Source organism: Fusarium phalaenopsidis (assembly GCF_050370095.1).
Source record: "Fusarium phalaenopsidis strain FUZ10S chromosome Unknown contig_32288, whole genome shotgun sequence".
NCBI lineage: Eukaryota > Fungi > Ascomycota > Sordariomycetes > Hypocreales > Nectriaceae > Fusarium > Fusarium phalaenopsidis.
The window spans coordinates 952057-969252 of NW_028145412.1; the positions used below are offsets into that span (position 1 = coordinate 952057).

At 49.9% G+C, this 17196-nt stretch overlaps 7 protein-coding genes across 7 annotated transcripts; 3 read left to right on the plus strand and 4 right to left on the minus strand.

Moving 5' to 3' along the window:
- Window positions 1-467: 467 nt before the first annotated feature.
- On the minus strand, window positions 468-1016 carry LRP88_03883 (uncharacterized protein; the record flags this gene model as incomplete). The annotated part of the gene is made up of 3 exons (XM_083240484.1): window positions 468-630; window positions 686-803; window positions 857-1016. 3 exons carry the CDS (start codon window positions 1014-1016, stop codon window positions 468-470), a joined length of 441 nt encoding a protein of 146 aa, XP_083103774.1.
- Window positions 1017-1131: 115 nt separating this feature from the next.
- LRP88_03884 (uncharacterized protein) lies at window positions 1132-1611 on the minus strand (the record flags this gene model as incomplete). Its single annotated transcript, XM_083240485.1, has 5 exons — window positions 1132-1138; window positions 1190-1325; window positions 1376-1436; window positions 1507-1519; window positions 1571-1611. 5 exons carry the CDS (start codon window positions 1609-1611, stop codon window positions 1132-1134), a joined length of 258 nt encoding a protein of 85 aa, XP_083103775.1.
- An 808-nt stretch (window positions 1612-2419) lies between these two features.
- LRP88_03885 (HET domain-containing protein) lies at window positions 2420-4271 on the minus strand (the record flags this gene model as incomplete). The annotated part of the gene is made up of 2 exons (XM_083240486.1): window positions 2420-3966; window positions 4016-4271. The coding sequence occupies 2 exons, from the start codon at window positions 4269-4271 to the stop codon at window positions 2420-2422; spliced, it is 1803 nt and encodes a 600-aa protein (XP_083103776.1).
- A 976-nt stretch (window positions 4272-5247) lies between these two features.
- LRP88_03886 (ankyrin repeat domain-containing protein) lies at window positions 5248-9191 on the plus strand (the record flags this gene model as incomplete). The annotated part of the gene is made up of 6 exons (XM_083240487.1): window positions 5248-5409; window positions 5615-5808; window positions 5871-6088; window positions 6156-6180; window positions 6228-6806; window positions 6866-9191. The coding sequence occupies 6 exons, from the start codon at window positions 5248-5250 to the stop codon at window positions 9189-9191; spliced, it is 3504 nt and encodes a 1167-aa protein (XP_083103777.1).
- Window positions 9192-9354: 163 nt separating this feature from the next.
- LRP88_03887 (uncharacterized protein) lies at window positions 9355-10857 on the minus strand (the record flags this gene model as incomplete). The annotated part of the gene is made up of 4 exons (XM_083240488.1): window positions 9355-9588; window positions 9639-9981; window positions 10537-10673; window positions 10723-10857. The coding sequence occupies 4 exons, from the start codon at window positions 10855-10857 to the stop codon at window positions 9355-9357; spliced, it is 849 nt and encodes a 282-aa protein (XP_083103778.1).
- Window positions 10858-11686: 829 nt separating this feature from the next.
- On the plus strand, window positions 11687-12721 carry LRP88_03888 (uncharacterized protein; the record flags this gene model as incomplete). Its single annotated transcript, XM_083240489.1, has 1 exon — window positions 11687-12721. The coding sequence occupies one exon, from the start codon at window positions 11687-11689 to the stop codon at window positions 12719-12721; it is 1035 nt and encodes a 344-aa protein (XP_083103779.1).
- Window positions 12722-15376: 2655 nt separating this feature from the next.
- Window positions 15377-16819, plus strand: LRP88_03889 (uncharacterized protein; the record flags this gene model as incomplete). Its single annotated transcript, XM_083240490.1, has 1 exon — window positions 15377-16819. One exon carries the CDS (start codon window positions 15377-15379, stop codon window positions 16817-16819), a length of 1443 nt encoding a protein of 480 aa, XP_083103780.1.
- Window positions 16820-17196: the final 377 nt, after the last annotated feature.

The following is a 17196-nucleotide window of genomic DNA, read 5'->3' on the forward strand; positions in this document are numbered from 1 at the left end:
ATGGACGAGGGGAGTTGTCGATGTCTGGAATTAGGGTATCTAAGAGGCAATGACGCCCTAATCAAAATTGATTCGTATGCTATGTTTTGCAGAAGTCTTCCAGAGCGGAGCACCATGTCCTCGAGCTGAGAAGAGTGATGTGTATCATATGCTGCGACCCAGGTGCAGAGAAGTTCACTCGGTCTTGGCAGCCAGGATGTGCCGGACTAGGAAGCGCCACATAGTCCAGGGATTTATGTTGTGCTGGACGGCTGAGATAATATGATTGGCTACTATTTACTCAGCAGTGGGTTACACATGTTTAAAGCACATATACAGTGCTTCCATGAAGGTGAGCAGAGGCCTAGTTCCGGCTGCTTCTATTCACCTTTACTGCCAATTCGACGACTAGGGTCAGGACTCAAGGCAGAGGCAAGCAGACATGATCTGGAACTTTTACTCCCTTTACTTTACAACCTTTTTCCATCTTAGGCTCTCTTTGCAGACTTTGTCGGCCCGGTGACAAGCCTGGCTGCGAAAGGGATAGGCCACGCAAAACTATCTATAGGATCCTCTGTTACCTCGCCTGAAGTTATCAGATCAACTATCGCAACGCCGATGTAGCCTCCAATAGCTGTGAGAATGTGCCACCTATTTGCTGTTAACGATGAATAAAAAAGCACGAGAGAATAAGAGCGGAGCATACCATCCGTGCAGCTCCAGGAGAAACGCAACGGGTATTCCGACTGAGTGTCTCGCGTCGATGAGGTGATGACACGCCCAATCATCTATCAGCCACACAATGTATCCGAGGAGGAAGAATCCTATACTGGCGTCAGTTGTATCCGCGGGGATTTTACGAGACAAGATAGCTTACCGCCTCCAAGCAGGGCAACGTTCCGAACTGCCCTCCTGACTTCTGGGTCTGGTACTTGCTGAGGAATCAACTTCAGGTTGTGAGACGCAATGATGTAGACTCCCAAGCCAAATGTCGTGGCATGCAATAGGAATTCATCCATGACCATGTGAGTGACCATGACGATGGTAAAAAGGGAGCCAAGGATTATCCCTATCCACTTTGTCTTCTGTGGGCTCGCCTTGAAGGTGAGGAGACGGTATATGAGTGGCGTCGTAAGGAGGTGCATCGACAGCTCATCGGCTATCGGAGAGTCAGAAGAGTCAATAACACCTTGGCAATATGAACCTACACATCTGAGTGTGGTACTTCATTGTCATGTGGTATCCGGCTGAGCATATACCCACGCCGATTAGACCACAGTATGAGATCCATCGTTGTACCGTAGGGGAATTTGATGATCGGGACAAGCCATAGATGCCGTAGGCGACTACACGGTGTGAGCGAGTTGTCTACAGATTTCGGATGCGGTCGACGGACCAAAGGTGAGACTGCTCAGGGTGTTTACGAATTCAGCGATATACCGCGTCACGACATAATCCTGGGAGCGTGGGAAGACACGTTAGAGCTCTATCTTGATGATGGACCGGATGAATGCCTGAATAAAGTACCTCCTCGCAGAAGCTGTAGAAGCCAGTTAGCAACGCCACGATCTGAGTGAATACAAATACCTACTTCAGATATGAAGTCTGAGGTCCCCAAAATGGTGTCGCCATGGCCGTCTCAACTCCCGGTTACCGTCGCGATGGGTTGTTTTTGCCACTTTTCCCCAAGGGCTACGTAAACCATTTTATACGCGCCCCCCGGACCGGCCGGCACCCAAGACACAGTTATGACGTTGGGCGGTGGCTTGCAGCAGAAAACCTGCAAGACCTCGGGAGGAATGGACCAATGGGAGACTAGGCAATTAGACACATATCTCAGGCTACGAGAAAAAGTGCCGAGTGTTCCGGTGCACAGCTTGTCTGCGGTATTTTGGCCATGTTTTGTCTACGACGTGTCCTTTACTGGATTACACAATTCTTAGAGATGGAGTTATCTTGACGAGTCAACATACCCGTTGTCAAGTTGCCTACCATTGTTGACCTCTCATAAAGGTCATCGTTATCTCCCCCGGAAAACTATTCCCACGCTTCGTCCAATTGAGATAAGTGCCAAGAGTCTAGACGAGTCACATCCTTGCACATTCACGTGAAGCCGAGCTGGGGATGCATTACTAATGCTATGCACTCTGTGCAAGGGTAGATAAGGTTGCATAAACTCAAAAGAGTTCTCCAGGGTAAATGCTAACATCAACAACATCAACCTACAGATGCCATTAAGACGTGCTACAAAGAGTAACTTTGCGTCCCTGGATCCCTATAATTGTTCAATCGATCATTTCCGAATAATCGCTGTCGGTGAGCTAATTGTGTACATAAAAGACCTCTTCAAGTGTGGAACCGTATCGCTGAATGAGGTGCAAACTGCGCTGGGCAAAACGACATATAATCATATAATTTCTGCATCAACCCGAAAGCCATCCTAAAAGCTCTGTTCCTTGAACCCCTTTAGTCCACCCATATAATAAAGTGAAGTGTAACCAACACGCTCATACATACTCCCTTTGGGGCGAAGCAAAATGCCCTTCTGAACCCTCCCAAGGAGAATGACGAGGATATAGAGATCTTCTTGAGTAGTTGGTGCCAAGTCCAATGTATCGTAAGTGTAGTAGGCGTTAAATTGTACCCCTGCAACTTCGAAATCGTACGAGGTGTGCGCCCCTTGCTGATACTGACTAGGCCTGAACTTTAGAAGCGGGGCATTGAGTTGAAGCATTCTCTTTTCAGGCGGTTGAAAGTCGAGAGGATCCAGCACAGCTGGGAACCCTCCGAACCTTGCACACCCAATCCAGGGTTTGGTCGTGTCAGTGATGATGACCCCGAGATCAGATTGACAGGATGCCCACGACCAGCTGGGGAAGTAGTCCAGCTTCTCCCGGGCGTCAGTCTCAGGATCAGCTTCCCACATGATTCCCCAAGAGATATGACTGCTGAATACGCCGCCAAAGTACTCGCCTCCGTGTATGGCTGCAAGTCGGCTTCCAAGTCCGTGGACCGCGACGAGACGATCCTTGGCGAATGAGAAGGCCTTGGAACTGTACTCATGGATGTAATCCATCCACGGCTCCCACGGTAGCCCCCAATCAGTTCCAGGAGCTTGAACGCCGTGAAATACGCACGAGTTGGAGATTCGGGGATCAGTTGCGAATTCATCACATCGAGTGGAAAACTCGGATCTGGTTGCGTTGTCGCCCACACAGTTCCAGAACACGCCGTTTCTGGACCAGTAGATGATTCGGCGGGCTAAGAGGCGCTCTTGAAAACACCAGCCTCTTTTGAGAAGTGGCGATGCGTCGAATTCGTCTGCTAGAGTTCTCTTTGGCGGAGGAAGATGGATATACTCGTCGGTACGCGTGTCAAAGCCGATGACGCAACTGGAGGTTGGAAACCGATGCGCTGGCCGGGGAACAAACAGTCCCGTGCTGCTATCCGGGGCACCGAGTGCTGAGATGAGGCAGACGGCGTTGGTGTAGTAGGCTCCCATCTTGGGCGCTTCGGCCTTGAAGTCGTCTTGGTAGTTATCGTCAGCATGAGACTGAATGATACAAAGTGCATCAACCCAAAGATATCGAAATCCCAGAAGCCGGGTGACCTTGATCGTGTCTTGGATAGTCTTTGGCAACACTGCCTCATCGATGTGCTTCAGACGACTGGCTAGATTGGCTCGAGTTGTTTTTGCTGGATCATTGCCACTGCCCCAGCAATAACTAAGAATCAAGTACCTGACCTGCTCATCTCTGGGAAGAGCTTGACCAAATTCATCTTCTGATATGACGAGCTTCGCTTTGGGGTCTTGGCCGTGTCCGACGTCGATCAGACGTTTGGGCATGGCGCCAATTTCGTCCATCTTGAACTTGTACCTGCACTTGCGGTGAAGTCGATTGCCGTTGGAACAGTCATTGAACCATGGCTTTATCGAGTCTCGCACAAGGGCTCTTAAGTCATTGTCTGCCATTTCTGGTAAAAACGCTATATACCATCAGCCAGAATCGAGGAAATCGCCTTAGTGACTTCTCACATTTTGGTGAGGGCGCAGGGCCAGGCGTATCGTCCGACTCAGGAAGCCAAGTGGCCGATTTAGATCTCACCAAGGCTTCAAAGATCTCGTGACGATAGTCATCGCCAATCTGGAAATGAATGTCGACTCCCCTATGGAACCAGAGCCTGCACTTGCCACTGGGTAGTTCATCTCGGTCTGATAGCCAGTGGAGGACGCGGGCTCTCAAGTTGATGCAGAGACCACATCCAGCGGCAGCCGAGGCCTCCAGGGCCATGGAGGAGTCGTGGTGGTCAAGATGCAGCTGTGAATCCCGCTCTAGGAGCGCTGTCGCGGGATTTAACTCCCATTGCTGGCAATCCCAGGGAATGGCTCGACATTTGGGACATCTCCATTCAACAGTTTGAATTGAATCAGATGAGTGCGTCATGCTGGCCAGTGTTTCGTGGTCTAAGAAAGAGAAGAGAAGGAAGGAATCCGCTCAAAACCTTGCCTCATGTCAAAATTAGGCTGAACCACTTGCACTAAGAAGCGCGTGTGGGCGCTGACCAGGTTGGCTACTATCGATTGAGCCAATTAGAGTTCTCATTTTGGCGCCTTGCCTCTAGAAATAAAGCCAACGTAAGACCTTGAAGGCAGCCTTCTGTGCACTGGACCATGTATTGTGGTGTGGTTACTGATTGGAGGCGGGAAAGGCAGCTGAGCTATGCAAGGCAGATTTAGGATCACAGCCCCAAAATGCCAAGGCACTACTGCTGCCGGCACTCTCACAATGTTTTGTGGTGTTTGGATTGAACAGGAGCTTTGCGATAGAGGGACTAAGAAGATGATATGATGGTACGAAACTCAGGCGAAACTTGAACTACACCAAGTCGCCGCTTGTATAGTCCTCTCACTCGATAGCTCGACCCTAGCTTCGCTATTCATTAGCTCCCCTCAGCCCTGGCCCCTGGGTAATGTTCTCAAGTCCTATGTAACAAAGCAGATTAAAGGGGGAGGATTTGCGTTAGGGGAGCTAGGCTTGCCTTTTACTGGGCGAATACCTGGTGAACACGCTTTTTAGTGAAGCTGCAAGAGGCATCGCGACTGTGATTGGATTGAACTTCTGTAACTTGCAGGTTGTCTTTAGACACGCAATTTCTTACTTACTCTGCTCTCTCAGCCGCACTGGGAACTTGCTCTTTTGCTTGGCAACTCATCTTTAACTTGTATTTTTGTCCGGAGCTAAACACACGCATTCGGCCATTTGAACAATGGCTGAGGCTATCGGGCTGGCCGCAAGCGTGGCAGGTCTGGTCTCGCTGGGTCTGTCAGTTTGCAAGGGCCTGGCCGCCTACTACGATACCTACCAGAGCGCGGAAAATGACGTTAAGCTCCTTTGCGAAGAGGTGAACAATCTTGCTCTGATTCTCCAGGTAAATCCGGTTCAAGCATGGGTAATAAACTTGGTACTGATTGGCAGAAGAGCTTTGAAGATGCCCTGAAAGACAGCGATATGAGATTGAAGTTGTAATCGTCGGCATCCACTAGACCCATCAATGTCTGCATGGGTAAGATAGTCCTATCTCAGCTTTGAGACGTTCTCCTCGTAAACCTTGAACTGAGTTCGTGGCGCTAGAGAGAATAACCGAGCTGGAAAAGGAGCTGCAGAAGCTCATGAGTTCCGGAAAGGACGATAAACGATCTGCCAGGAAATTCATGTCCAAGACCATGAAAGCGCTGTATCCGTTCAAGGAAGAGACGCTACAAAAGCTCCGGTCAAACACCTCGAGGACCAACGAGATGCTGCAACAGGTTGCAAGCACCGTTTTGATGTATGGAGGCTACTGAAATATTACCACAGTCTTTGTGCAACTCTTGCTGACCCTATCCACAGCCGTCAAAATCACAAGATGCACGACACAATCAATCAGTTCTACGAGAAGGAAGAGTCCAGGGAGATAATGCGATGGCTTGACCCCCCAGACCCCTCCCACAGTCATGCGGTGGCCTCGTCTAAGCGTGGTGAAGAAACGGGCTCCTGGTTTATCAACAGTTCCGAGTTTTCTTCCTGGATATCCTCTCCATATTCTGTATTGTGGGTGTATGGCAGTGGTAAGTCATTCGTGAGACGCAAACTAATCCCTTTATTAATCTCGGGTTGTCTTTACTTATGCTCTAGCTGGGCATGGCAAGACTGTTCTCTGGTAGGGTTCTTGAGTTCCCTGTGCAACAGCGTACTAATCTCGCAAAGCTCGACCATCATTGATCACCTTTTGCAACACCGTGAGAACAAGCCGATGTCGGGAGTTGCCTACTTTTACTTTGACTATACCAATGCCTCGATATCGCAACATCACAACAGGCTTCTACGATCGTTGATTGAGCAACTATCGTCACAGAACGGTGCTGTTCCCAAGCCTCTCAAGACCTTGTACGAACGGTGTCGACATGGAACTACGCAGCCCACAGAAGCAGAGCTGACCCAGACCTTGCGCAATATTATCCAACTATTTTCTCCTTGCTATCTCGTCATTGACGCTGTGGACGAAAGCAAAGAGAAGCAAGAGTTCCTCAAGCTGTTGAATGTTGTGGCTGGCCAGTGGCGTCTGCCGCAGATTCACTTCCTGGTCACCAGTCGAACCGAACTGGACACGGAGATTCCAAAGAGAACATGGCACGGCGTCACCATGTCTATCCAAGACGGTATCGCCGGGGACGTTGAGAGTCAAGTCCTCTTGACGCTCAGAGATGAGAATGGGGCTCTTAGCCAGTGGGACCCAGATCAACGCGATGTGATTGCCAAGTCACTCATTGAGAACTCGCGGGGAAAGTGAGTCAAGTGAAATACGATAAAACTGATACGAGGACTGGTGTGCTGACTGTAGACAGCTTTCGATGGGTTGCCTGCCAACTGCAAGCGTTGGAGGAATGCCACACTGCTCTGGAGCTTGATGAGGCACTGGAATCACTTCCGGCAACTCTGGAAGAGACCTACGAGCGGTCTCTACTGGCTATTGAGGAAAAGAGAAGAGAAGGATTCCGCCACGTCCTGCGATGGCTTTCTTTCTCTGCTCGGCCAATGCATCTCGACGAGATCACGGAAGTGCTAGCCATTGACTTCTCCACGAAGCCCCGGCCCCAATACGACCCTCGAAAGCGACTCGTCAACTCAGCAAAATTCTTTCACAGGCATAGCAACTTGGTTTCGGTATCGACCGTCAAGGACAGCACTGGGCAGCACCAGGAGCTGCGTCTAGCTCATCTATCCGTACGAGATTACCTTCTGTCAAGCAGGATTGTTGGATCGCTAGCTTCCTACTTCACCATCAATAGTCTGTCAGCACACCGGAGCATCGCCGAGGCGTGTATCGTGTACCTCCAGCAATTCACTACATCTGACGAGGCGCTTGAAAAGTCACCCAAAAGTCACTCCCTGGCTCCATATGCCGCTCGCTTCTGGTCTTATCATGTACAAGCAGCGACCGCCGCGGCCGGTAAAGAGCGTTCTTCATCATCCAGAACACTGCTCGAGGCTTCCAATCCAGAGGCTGTACCATTGATAATCCTGATAATCGAGCTTCTTGCCCAGATGCTCAGGGTATTTGGATTCCCCGTTCCCACTACTAAGAGGAAGCTGCAAACAGATTTGAACAGTCTCTGTGTAGAGCTTCTTAGCGCTCATCTCGAGGGCCAGATCAGATTCTTTGACCCAGACACGCCGTGGATTGACAAGCCCGACGTTTCTAGACGAATAAATGTTCTGCCCTCTGGCCTCTACTACGCGGCTCACTCTGGCCTTACCGACTCCGTCAGGCTATTGCTAGCCAAGGGGATGGATGTCAACGCTATCGGTGGCCGACATGGCACGGCTCTGCAGGCTGCGTCCTGCAGAGGATACAAGGACATAGTTCAACTGCTGCTTGAAAGTGGTGCAGAAGTCAATCAGCTTGCGGGAGATTATGGTTATGCCTTGCAAGGTGCTGCCTGCTACGGCCATGAGGAGTGTGTAAAGCTGCTCCTCGACTGGAAAGCAGATGTCAACGCAAAAGGCGGAGAACATCACACAGCCTTACACGCCGCAGCGTTCAACGGTCATGAAAAGGTCGTCGAGATCCTGGTTGAGCGAGGTGCAGCTATCAATGACATAGGGTCAGAAGACCGAGGCCAGAGCCCTCTGATGGAGGCGGCCGCTGAGGGACACGCGGCTACAGTGGAACTCCTCCTCAAGCTTGGTGCAAATAGCTTGCTGAGAGACCAAGGAGGGTGGACTGCCCTGGACGAGTCTGCTCCGCCTGGATATGACACCGTGGTCTGTATTCTTATTGACCATGATCCTGCCATTCTCCAGTCCAGGGGCAAGCGTGGCAAGTTGGCGCTGCACTACACAGTAGGACAGGGACACGTTTCAACCGTCTCTTTGCTTTTAGAGCGAGGCGCGGATGTGAACGCAACAGATATCCACGGACGCAGCGCCCTATTTGGGGCCGTGAAGTCAGGGAACAAGGCTATCGTCGAGATTCTACTCAAACACAAGGCAGATATATCGATTCAAGATGAGAAAGGCTGGTCTGTCCTCCACATGGCTGCTTTCCACGGGCACGTGGAAGTGGGTGAAGTGTTGATCGAGGCTGGGACACCGATCAGCGAAGGCCCGGAAGGGATATTGCCGCTTCACATCGCCGCGTTGAGGAGACACATCCGTTTTATTGAGTTAATTCTTGACCATGGGACCAATGCCCTTGCTGAGACCGAGTCTGGTGCGAATGCCTTGCACTTTCTGGAACTCAATGAGACATACCAAGCTGAGGCAGTTGCTCACAGACTCAACATTGATATACATAATCTGATGGTTACGGGGTTGCGGAACGCCGCCTCCAAAGGCCGCGATGCTCGCATCCGAGAGCTCTTGGAGCGTGGCTCCAATATCAATGTGAAAGACGAGGGTGGTCATACAGCTCTGACTTGGGCAGCCATGAAGGGCCATACATCGACCATGCGGTTGTTGATCGAAAATGGGGCTGATGTGAACTCTTGCACCGATAATGGAAAGACAGTGATGGATTGGTTTAACGGGATGGATGAGGATATTGTCAACTTGCTATGGGAACATGGGTATAAGGACGAGAAGCAATCTCTTGATCTTGACGGAGGAGCGCCCCTGGACATTGCGGAACGAGACGTTTTGAAGGATATCAGACAGCTTTTATCACGCTAGTTAGTCTTTACCATGTCATTTTGCATTGTTCACCTTGTAATTCTAACCCAACGAGCATGATAGTGTAGATGAAACGCCGTCTACGGGAGGATGGAGCATAGAAACGCACGCTAAGTACACCAGCAGAGACTAAATACCATTTGCTAAAGCCGGGTTGACTCTCCTACTCCTCTGGCTTTCGACCGACAACAATGTTTTGCCGATAGTACGGATGAAACTTGGTCGAAGCTAGCTCACGTCTGAGATGAGCAGCGTACAACAAAATCTCTTCCTTCTTCCAGCCCAGCAAGTCGGCCATAAAGATGATGGCGCCCTCAATGTCCTGACCAAGAGCCAGTTTCATGTACCTGCCCACCTCTTTTAGTTTCTCGTCCTTTGGCCATCCGCCGATGGGACACTCGGTGTACGTGAGTAGTGGTCATACTTTAGGGAGAAGGGGGCGCTTACCTTGAGTGTAATAACTTTGATGTCAACAAAGCCCGCTGCCTCTATTGCCTTCTTCTGTAGCTCATCCTCGACGACTGTAAAAGTTCTACCAATCTTACGACCGCCTTCAATAAAAATCTCTCCCCACTGCCCAAGCGCCGAGTTGTCATGGACAGACCCGTCATCGCTTAGGACCCTGGCTGAAGCTTCGTGGCTCTCGAGATAGGCGCCGGGCTTGAGGCATCGGTAGGCCTGCTTGAATAGCGCTGTCCAATCTGGGATACTACCAACTAGCCAGCGCACATGCACAAAGTCGGCTGAGTTCTCTTTGAATGTCCATTCCTGGGTACAGTCATCAATCTGGCTGTTGTACATGTTAGTCGGCTGTCGAGTAGAAGATGGAGAGTTGCCCTACAATTGCAAATTCGGCGGTATCCAGCTGGGTTGGATTGGCGAGACGTCGGTGCCAATGACACTTGCGTTTGGGTATTCGTCCGCAAAATCACTTGTTCCTGGTCAGCATGTGACGGATCCCCCCAAAGAGCTTGAACCTCACATGGCCCAGATGCCTGTTTCAAGTGGCTAGTCGTTAGTAACTATGTAATTCTACTCATGTAAAGTTAAGACTCGTACCTGTTCCCGTGCCGATATCAATGACTGTCTGCACAAACTGTTAGGGCTGCCTGTTTCCATGTACGGACGAGTGACAACCGTTGATGTCTTTTGATAGAGGAGCCAGATGAAGCTTTCCATCTAGCAAAAGGTATTGTACGTGATGACTGTCAATGCGTTGAGCTTGGTCCCGTTGTGCGTTCCATGTGTTGATCCTCACTTGATATCCATCGCATTATTCTGTTCCTCATCATTGGACTCCCTGTCACTCATCAGTTATGATTTTTCATCAGTAGGTTTGCCTTACCAATATTGGGCATTCCCACGCTCACTGTGGAACGATCTACCGAGGATAGTCCTGTATTCAAGAATGGAGGATGTCAAGCTGGCGGTGGAGCTTTGGTTGTCGCTGTAAGTTGAGTCTTGGTCACTCGTATCGGGATCCTGTTTCATTAGTGTCTGACTTGTAGAATGCACTTGGTAGGGAACGTACTTCTTCTAATTGTGCCCAGTGCTCTGCCGGGAGTAGGTTACTTTCACCCGTCGTCTCGGGAGCTGCTTGGCCCGGAGGCGAGGTCGGTTGTCCCTGAGAAGGGTTCTCCTGCGGAGGCGACGTACGATCACCCATATTGCGAACAAAGACGAGCGAAGACAACGTCTGTAGGGACCAAGACTTGTTGGAAAGAGAGCGCGACACCGCTCCTTAAGTACGGCCCAGTCCTACTGCAACCTGAATGGCGTGGTACGACCAACAAGACTCCGAATGTTCTGACAACCCCGCATGCAGTTTTACCATTTGAGTCAATTTACGAGGTTCGCGATGCAGGCCCGCGGGGGTCAATCCCGTCATCCCCCCTTGGCAGATCATCGTTGCTTGACTGGTCGTTGACTATTGGTTGACTGTTTATGCTGTTGGTCGTCACTGGTCTCGGAGGCATCTGGATGGGTCAACTGCTTGCTGCGACCTATCAACAGGCCCCGGCTTACCGTCCGTTACAACGGCCTTGTGAAGCGAATGGAACCCTTGCTGGGTTCAGTAGCTGTGATGGGTATGTCTTTGAGAGGGGATAAATAGCAATGTATAAGAATACTCCTCGCCGTCTAATAATCTGTGCTATTCTTTACATCGTGGAAGATACAGAGCAAGCAGGAAAGCATCCCCGAGTGATCGCCTAAGGACATCCAGAGTCAGAACTCGATTATAAATCAGCAACTATTCTCGCTTACAAATGATAGTAACACTACCAAGCTAGTAGCAATTGATCTGCAACTCGGGTTTTGTTGCCTATTTCATTTATCAACCACTGTATAAAAACTTTGATCGTTTTTCACGACTTCATCCGCTCTCTCGTGGCATAATTCTCGTCCCGCATTAGGAGTATTTCTGCCGATATCAACACCGTTCAGAATTGCCATTATCTCAAATCATTTCTTTGTTTACTTCTTCCACATATATCATGGCGGACAATTCGTCTTACTGGGTTGAGTCTGAGGACTGGCATACAGCTGGAGAGCCATTCCGCATCGTCCAGCACCTGCCATCAGGCTTACTACCTGACGTTCAGACTGTTTCGGAGCGTCTCGAGATTGCCAAGACCAAAGACCATCCGCTAGATCGGCTCCGCATATTCCTTAGCCACGAACCTCGAGGACACGCCGATATGTACGGTGGCTTTATTACCCCGCCAAACGACTCCGGGAGTTCCTTCGGTGCCCTCTTCTGGCATAAAGATGGCTTTGCGACGGCCTGTGGCCATGGTACTATCGCTTTGGGCTATTGGGCCGTCCACAAGGGTCTTGTTAATGCCCCTGAGAATGGAGTCGTGGATGTCGTCATTGATGTCCCGTCAGGCCGCGTGGTGGCGTCGCTCACGAGAAAGGATGGCAAGTCCATCCATGCCGACTTTGTCAACGTCTCTACCTATCAGATAGCAAAGGGGTTATCCGTGGCAATCCCTTCTCGCGATTCCGATATCCTCGTCGACCTGGCGTTTGCTGGCGCTGTGATAGCATCGGTAGACACTGCTCAGCTGGGACTTGAGGTCAAGCCAAGCAATGCAAACGAATTCATCAGACTTCAACGAGAGATCAAGGCGTCTCTTGGGGATAGGGCAAAGTACGGCGCCAACGAGCTGTATGCGATGCTATTTTTCGAAGAAGAGGAAAATACTAAGGGCCTGGGGTGGCTCGTCCAGAAGAGTGTCAACATCTACGGCGACGGGCAGGTCGACCGGTCTCCATGTGGCTCCGGGACTTGCGGAAGGATGGCTATTCTACTTGCCGAAGGTCGACTTCAAGATAACTCGAGACTCTTGCACCACTCTATCATTGGGACGGCGTTTGAGGCCGATATAGTGTCTAAGGGTCAAAGTCCAGCCGATGGGTTTCCTGCTTGCATTGTGCGCGTGAGGGGTGAGGCGTATCTTGTTGCGGAAACACGGTTTTTTATCAACGACGAAGATCCAGTGTCTCCGGGCTTTGTCTTGCGTTAAGATTCACGGTAGTTCAAATCAAGGGGGGAACAGAACATGCTCCATTTTTCCACTTTTGTCAGCCTTTACGGAATGTATATTTGATTGAAACATCTTTCTCAACCCTTGACACTCGTATTTGAGCTACGTAACGGAACCTCGTTACTATGGCGTGTTTCCTACTCTATGCGACAAATCTCATACTATATTTAGAGTCTTCATATGGGCGTTTTTACGGTGCTACATGTAGATATGTTGTGACTTATTGTTTGCTCCCAGTAACCAACGCCTGTGGACCTCGACGCGACGGCCTTGAAGTCTGAGGGCTACGGAGAAGAAGCCCCCGAGTTGCAACCACACGCCGTGAGATGCCAGCCCAATGCTCTTTCAACATTCCTCAGCTTCGGTGGCAATTCCTTCCCTTCTTCTCTATTCATCATTACCAACAGCGGCAACGCAAGTTGAGAACTCGGATCAAATTTCATCAACATCTCTTGAATCTCTTGCCGTATAGACGCATCGCGGCATTTAAACATGACAAAAATGAGCGGCCGAGCGACCGCGTTGTCCAAGACCGCGATGCCTCGCGCCTGGTTCCAGTTTTGCTGCATCTCCCGTGCCGCTCGGACGATTTCGAGATAGACTGATAGATTATCGGGGAAAACATTCGAGTCAGGACGGAATTTTAGATGCAGATTTGTCAAGGCTTCAAGATATAGGGCTTCCAGAATGCAGGTACTCATATAAGTGTAAAGATCCTGGGTTTTGTTTTGCCGGGCGTATTGAAGAAGGGGTGAAAAGCTGTTGTGCCATTGGTGAAGAATGTTGAAAGATTGCTCCCAGGGCATCCTCTTATCAGGAGTCTGATATCCTTGGTACTTGGCAAAGTCGTGGTGATATAGATAATGCTGGACCACATCCCACCATGTCAACGCATGTGGTAGATCACGAAACCAGGCCGGCAAGTCCTCCAGACGATATCTGTGGTCGCTTCTCTCACAATACATGTGAGCCTTGTGATCCGCCCTAGAGCTGGTGAAACCTAATTCGAGAGCCCAAGGGTAGGTGGTGAGTCGCTGCACCATCTCATAGAGGGCTGCCTCAAGTGTAGACATTGGCAAGGAGTCTAATTTGACACCTCTTTCTTTGCATCGTCTGTCAAAGTAGCTGTCGGCGACTCTCCGGCCGTGATTGAAATGAACAAATGCACTCGACGTGTCACCGCGCAACATGTCGTACGTAACGAAGAGTATTGATGCCACAGCCACCGTGAGAAGAGTATCGTTCGTAGTTTTGGCTTCAGTGATGGTGCTGACTGCACGGTTATAATGCATGAGCGAGGTCCTTGACAGCCTTTCATCAGCAGACGCATCGGAGTTTGGGTCCGTGAATGCGCCCGCGGCGGCCCCGATCGCGACGCAAATCTCGCGTATTACAGTATCGCCGTGGGCAATCTGTGGAGTGAGAGCTGCCAAGGTATTGATTGGAACAGTTCCGGTTTGTTGGCTAGTAAAGACGAATGCGGAGAAGAAGTTCCATTGTTGCTGGTTCCCAAATATGGATAGTATGTGGTTGGGCTTGGTTAGAATGCGATAATCTGATATTTCTGCGCTTTCATTTGTCGTAGTAGAAGAGGCGCTGGACATGTGACTACTTTCTCGAGGCCTAATGGCTCGGTTTCTCGTTGGAACCTGTGTAAAAGAAATGTCGCAGGTCAGGCCAGCGATTACACATCTTCTGCAAGCCGGTTTGCTTTCGTCGCATTTAATGTGACGTCGTCTGTCCGTCGGCGTTAACAAAGTCAGCGTGCATAAGACAAGGGGCGACACACTTGCACTCCTTGCATCCAGTCCGAGTGTTTGGGCCTCTCTTTTTGGTGGGCTTGGGCCTATTGGGGAGGTCCAAGACCAACACATTGGTGCCAGGGAGCTTAACCTAAACTCGCCCATTTGGGTCAGTTACGAGCTCAAACTCCATCGGAAAAGATCCTAGATAGGATGGACACATACCATTGGTCTCGCAGGGTGTAATAGTTGATCCTCTGAGGCGGTCAAATAATGGCTGAGCTCTGAGAAGACCTCCTTCTTCCCGGGAAGTCCGGCAGCCAGGGATTTGTTGACGTATTAGGAGACAACCTTGAAGATCCGGTTGGCTGGGATTAAAAACATGCAGGACAAGGTGCTCTGTTCTGCCGGTTTGTTGATTCGACAGTGTCAGACAAGGAGTGAGGTTGGGTCGTTGGGCTTGCAAGCTCGGAATTTGCCGTTCCACCCAGAATTCGGCCAATTAGACGACGAGAAGTCCGAATTGCCTATTCCAGTTAGAACTAGTGAGGGTTGAGATAAGCACTATTCCAGTTATCGTCAAGTGGAGGATCGTGTCTAAGCGAGTGGTATAGGGTTGCAACGGGATGACGACGATTATAAAGCCAAAGGAATGTCTTTTGGCTATGATGGAGAGGTTATTTCATTGCTGTGCTCTTCAAGGAGCTATAAATCGAGTTTCCTACTTTCCCCGGTTTTGTTAACGGGCTCCAGAAAGCACTGTAGTTCTGTGGCAGCGAAACCTCCGACTGGCATGGAATCGTCATGCTACACGGTGGTCCGGCCGACGAGTGAGAACATGAGAATCCTCCCAAGGACTAACTGCTAACCGTTTCAAGATTGTCTGGACCGCATGTTCTATATCCAACACCGGATAGGTGCTCAATCCAACGTTCTACTCTCGGCACATTATGCTCCTACAACTACCCCAAACGGTCGTCTATCTCAGGAGGCTGTCTACTTTGCTCTCCGGTCTGTCATTGAGGCATACCCAGAGCTTTCCCTGATTGGAGTTCCAAAAGCATCCGACAATGGGAAAAAGCATCTACTCCTCCTAGCGGCACTCCATGAAATCGACTTGGAGACCTGTGTCGAGTTTCTTGATGATCACAAGCCCGCTTCTGGACCAGAAATCCTTGAAAGGCTTCACAATGAGTGGCTTTGGACCGATGAGACTTTCAATCCTCGAAACCCGTGGTGGAAGATCGTTGTCCTTGGACGACAGGAGGTGCTATTTGTCTTTCACCACATTGTTTGCGACGGTCGTTTCGGTCACTTCTTCCACAGAAAATTCCTTGAGGCGATCAACTCTTTTGATCAAGATCAGAAACCAGTTGACCGTATCGTCAAGATCGACCCCGAGCGAGTGCGGTTGAGTAAAGAGGCGGAAAAATTTTGGGTCAGCTGTCTATCTGCCCTCCGCATGGCTCACATATTTCTCATGTTCCTGTTGATTCGTCTCTTCTTTGGCAGCAGACTTTTCTTCAGCGACCTGCCAAAGGCAAAACCGTACGCCAATTCCTTCCTGATCGAGGCTGATCCTCACCAACGGACAAAGACCCGCATCGCTAGCGTTCGCATCACCGCTGCCAAGATGCGGCAGATCATCGCAGCCTGTCGAGAGCAGAAAGCGAGCTTCACGCCACTCCTCCTCGCTATGATTTGTTGCACCCTTGCCATCGACCACTACCCCGAAGCCAAGATTGGGATCAGCAATTGCGCACTTGATATGCGATCCCTCTATCCAGAAAACACTGATTGTTCTGGGAAACTCCTTCAATGTGCCGCTGGCATCAGGAAGGTCACGTTGTTGAACAAATACCGCCGCGTATTTGGCCCGAGGCCATTGAAGCCAGGCAAGACGCATGTGGACGTGGAAGGGGCTTGGGATCTCGTTCGAGAATATCGAGAATCCTTACAAAAGCCATTCCAGGGAGCTCAACCACAGCTTCTCACGGTATTCAAAGCATCTAACGGTGTCTCTGATGACCTGGAGGGGCTCCTGAAGTCCACTCTCCCGGCCGTGGGTCTTCATCTCAACAATTCCTTCCAAATCTCCAATCTTGGGAGCTTTTCGACAAGCGGGGAAAAGGAAGGGCCATGGAAGATTGATGGTATGAACTTTTCGGCTTCTACGGTGAATGGGACCATTAGCTACAACATCAGTATCAACGTTGCCGGCGTGGAAGGGGGAGACACAGTTATTAATGCGTCGTATGAGGACGGGATAATTCCAGAGGACATGGTTTATGACATTTTAGAGGGAGCGCTGGAGAGGATGGAGGCTATCATGTAAGCTGGGAGTCACAGGTGCGTTCCTAAGAGGGTAATCAAGGGTTGGGATGGGAGTGTAGGATAGCCATGTTAGTAGTCGAAGAAAAGAATGCCACACTTCGCAAGTACTCTGCCTATTTAGGTCACTATACTACAACATAAAAGGCTTATAATTATGAATCTAAGAATACATGTAGACTTTAGAGTATAATTTACTTACTTTATATTTTTATTTATTTATTTTACTCTAAGTTACTTCTCTAGCATCGCCAAGGTTTCATTGCTAACCTACGATATGCTATTTCTTTCTTGGTCTGGGTGCCATGCCAGAGTTGGTAGATGAATGGACATTAATGGATTCAAGATTTAAATAGAAAGTGATAAGTTACAAGGGCGAGG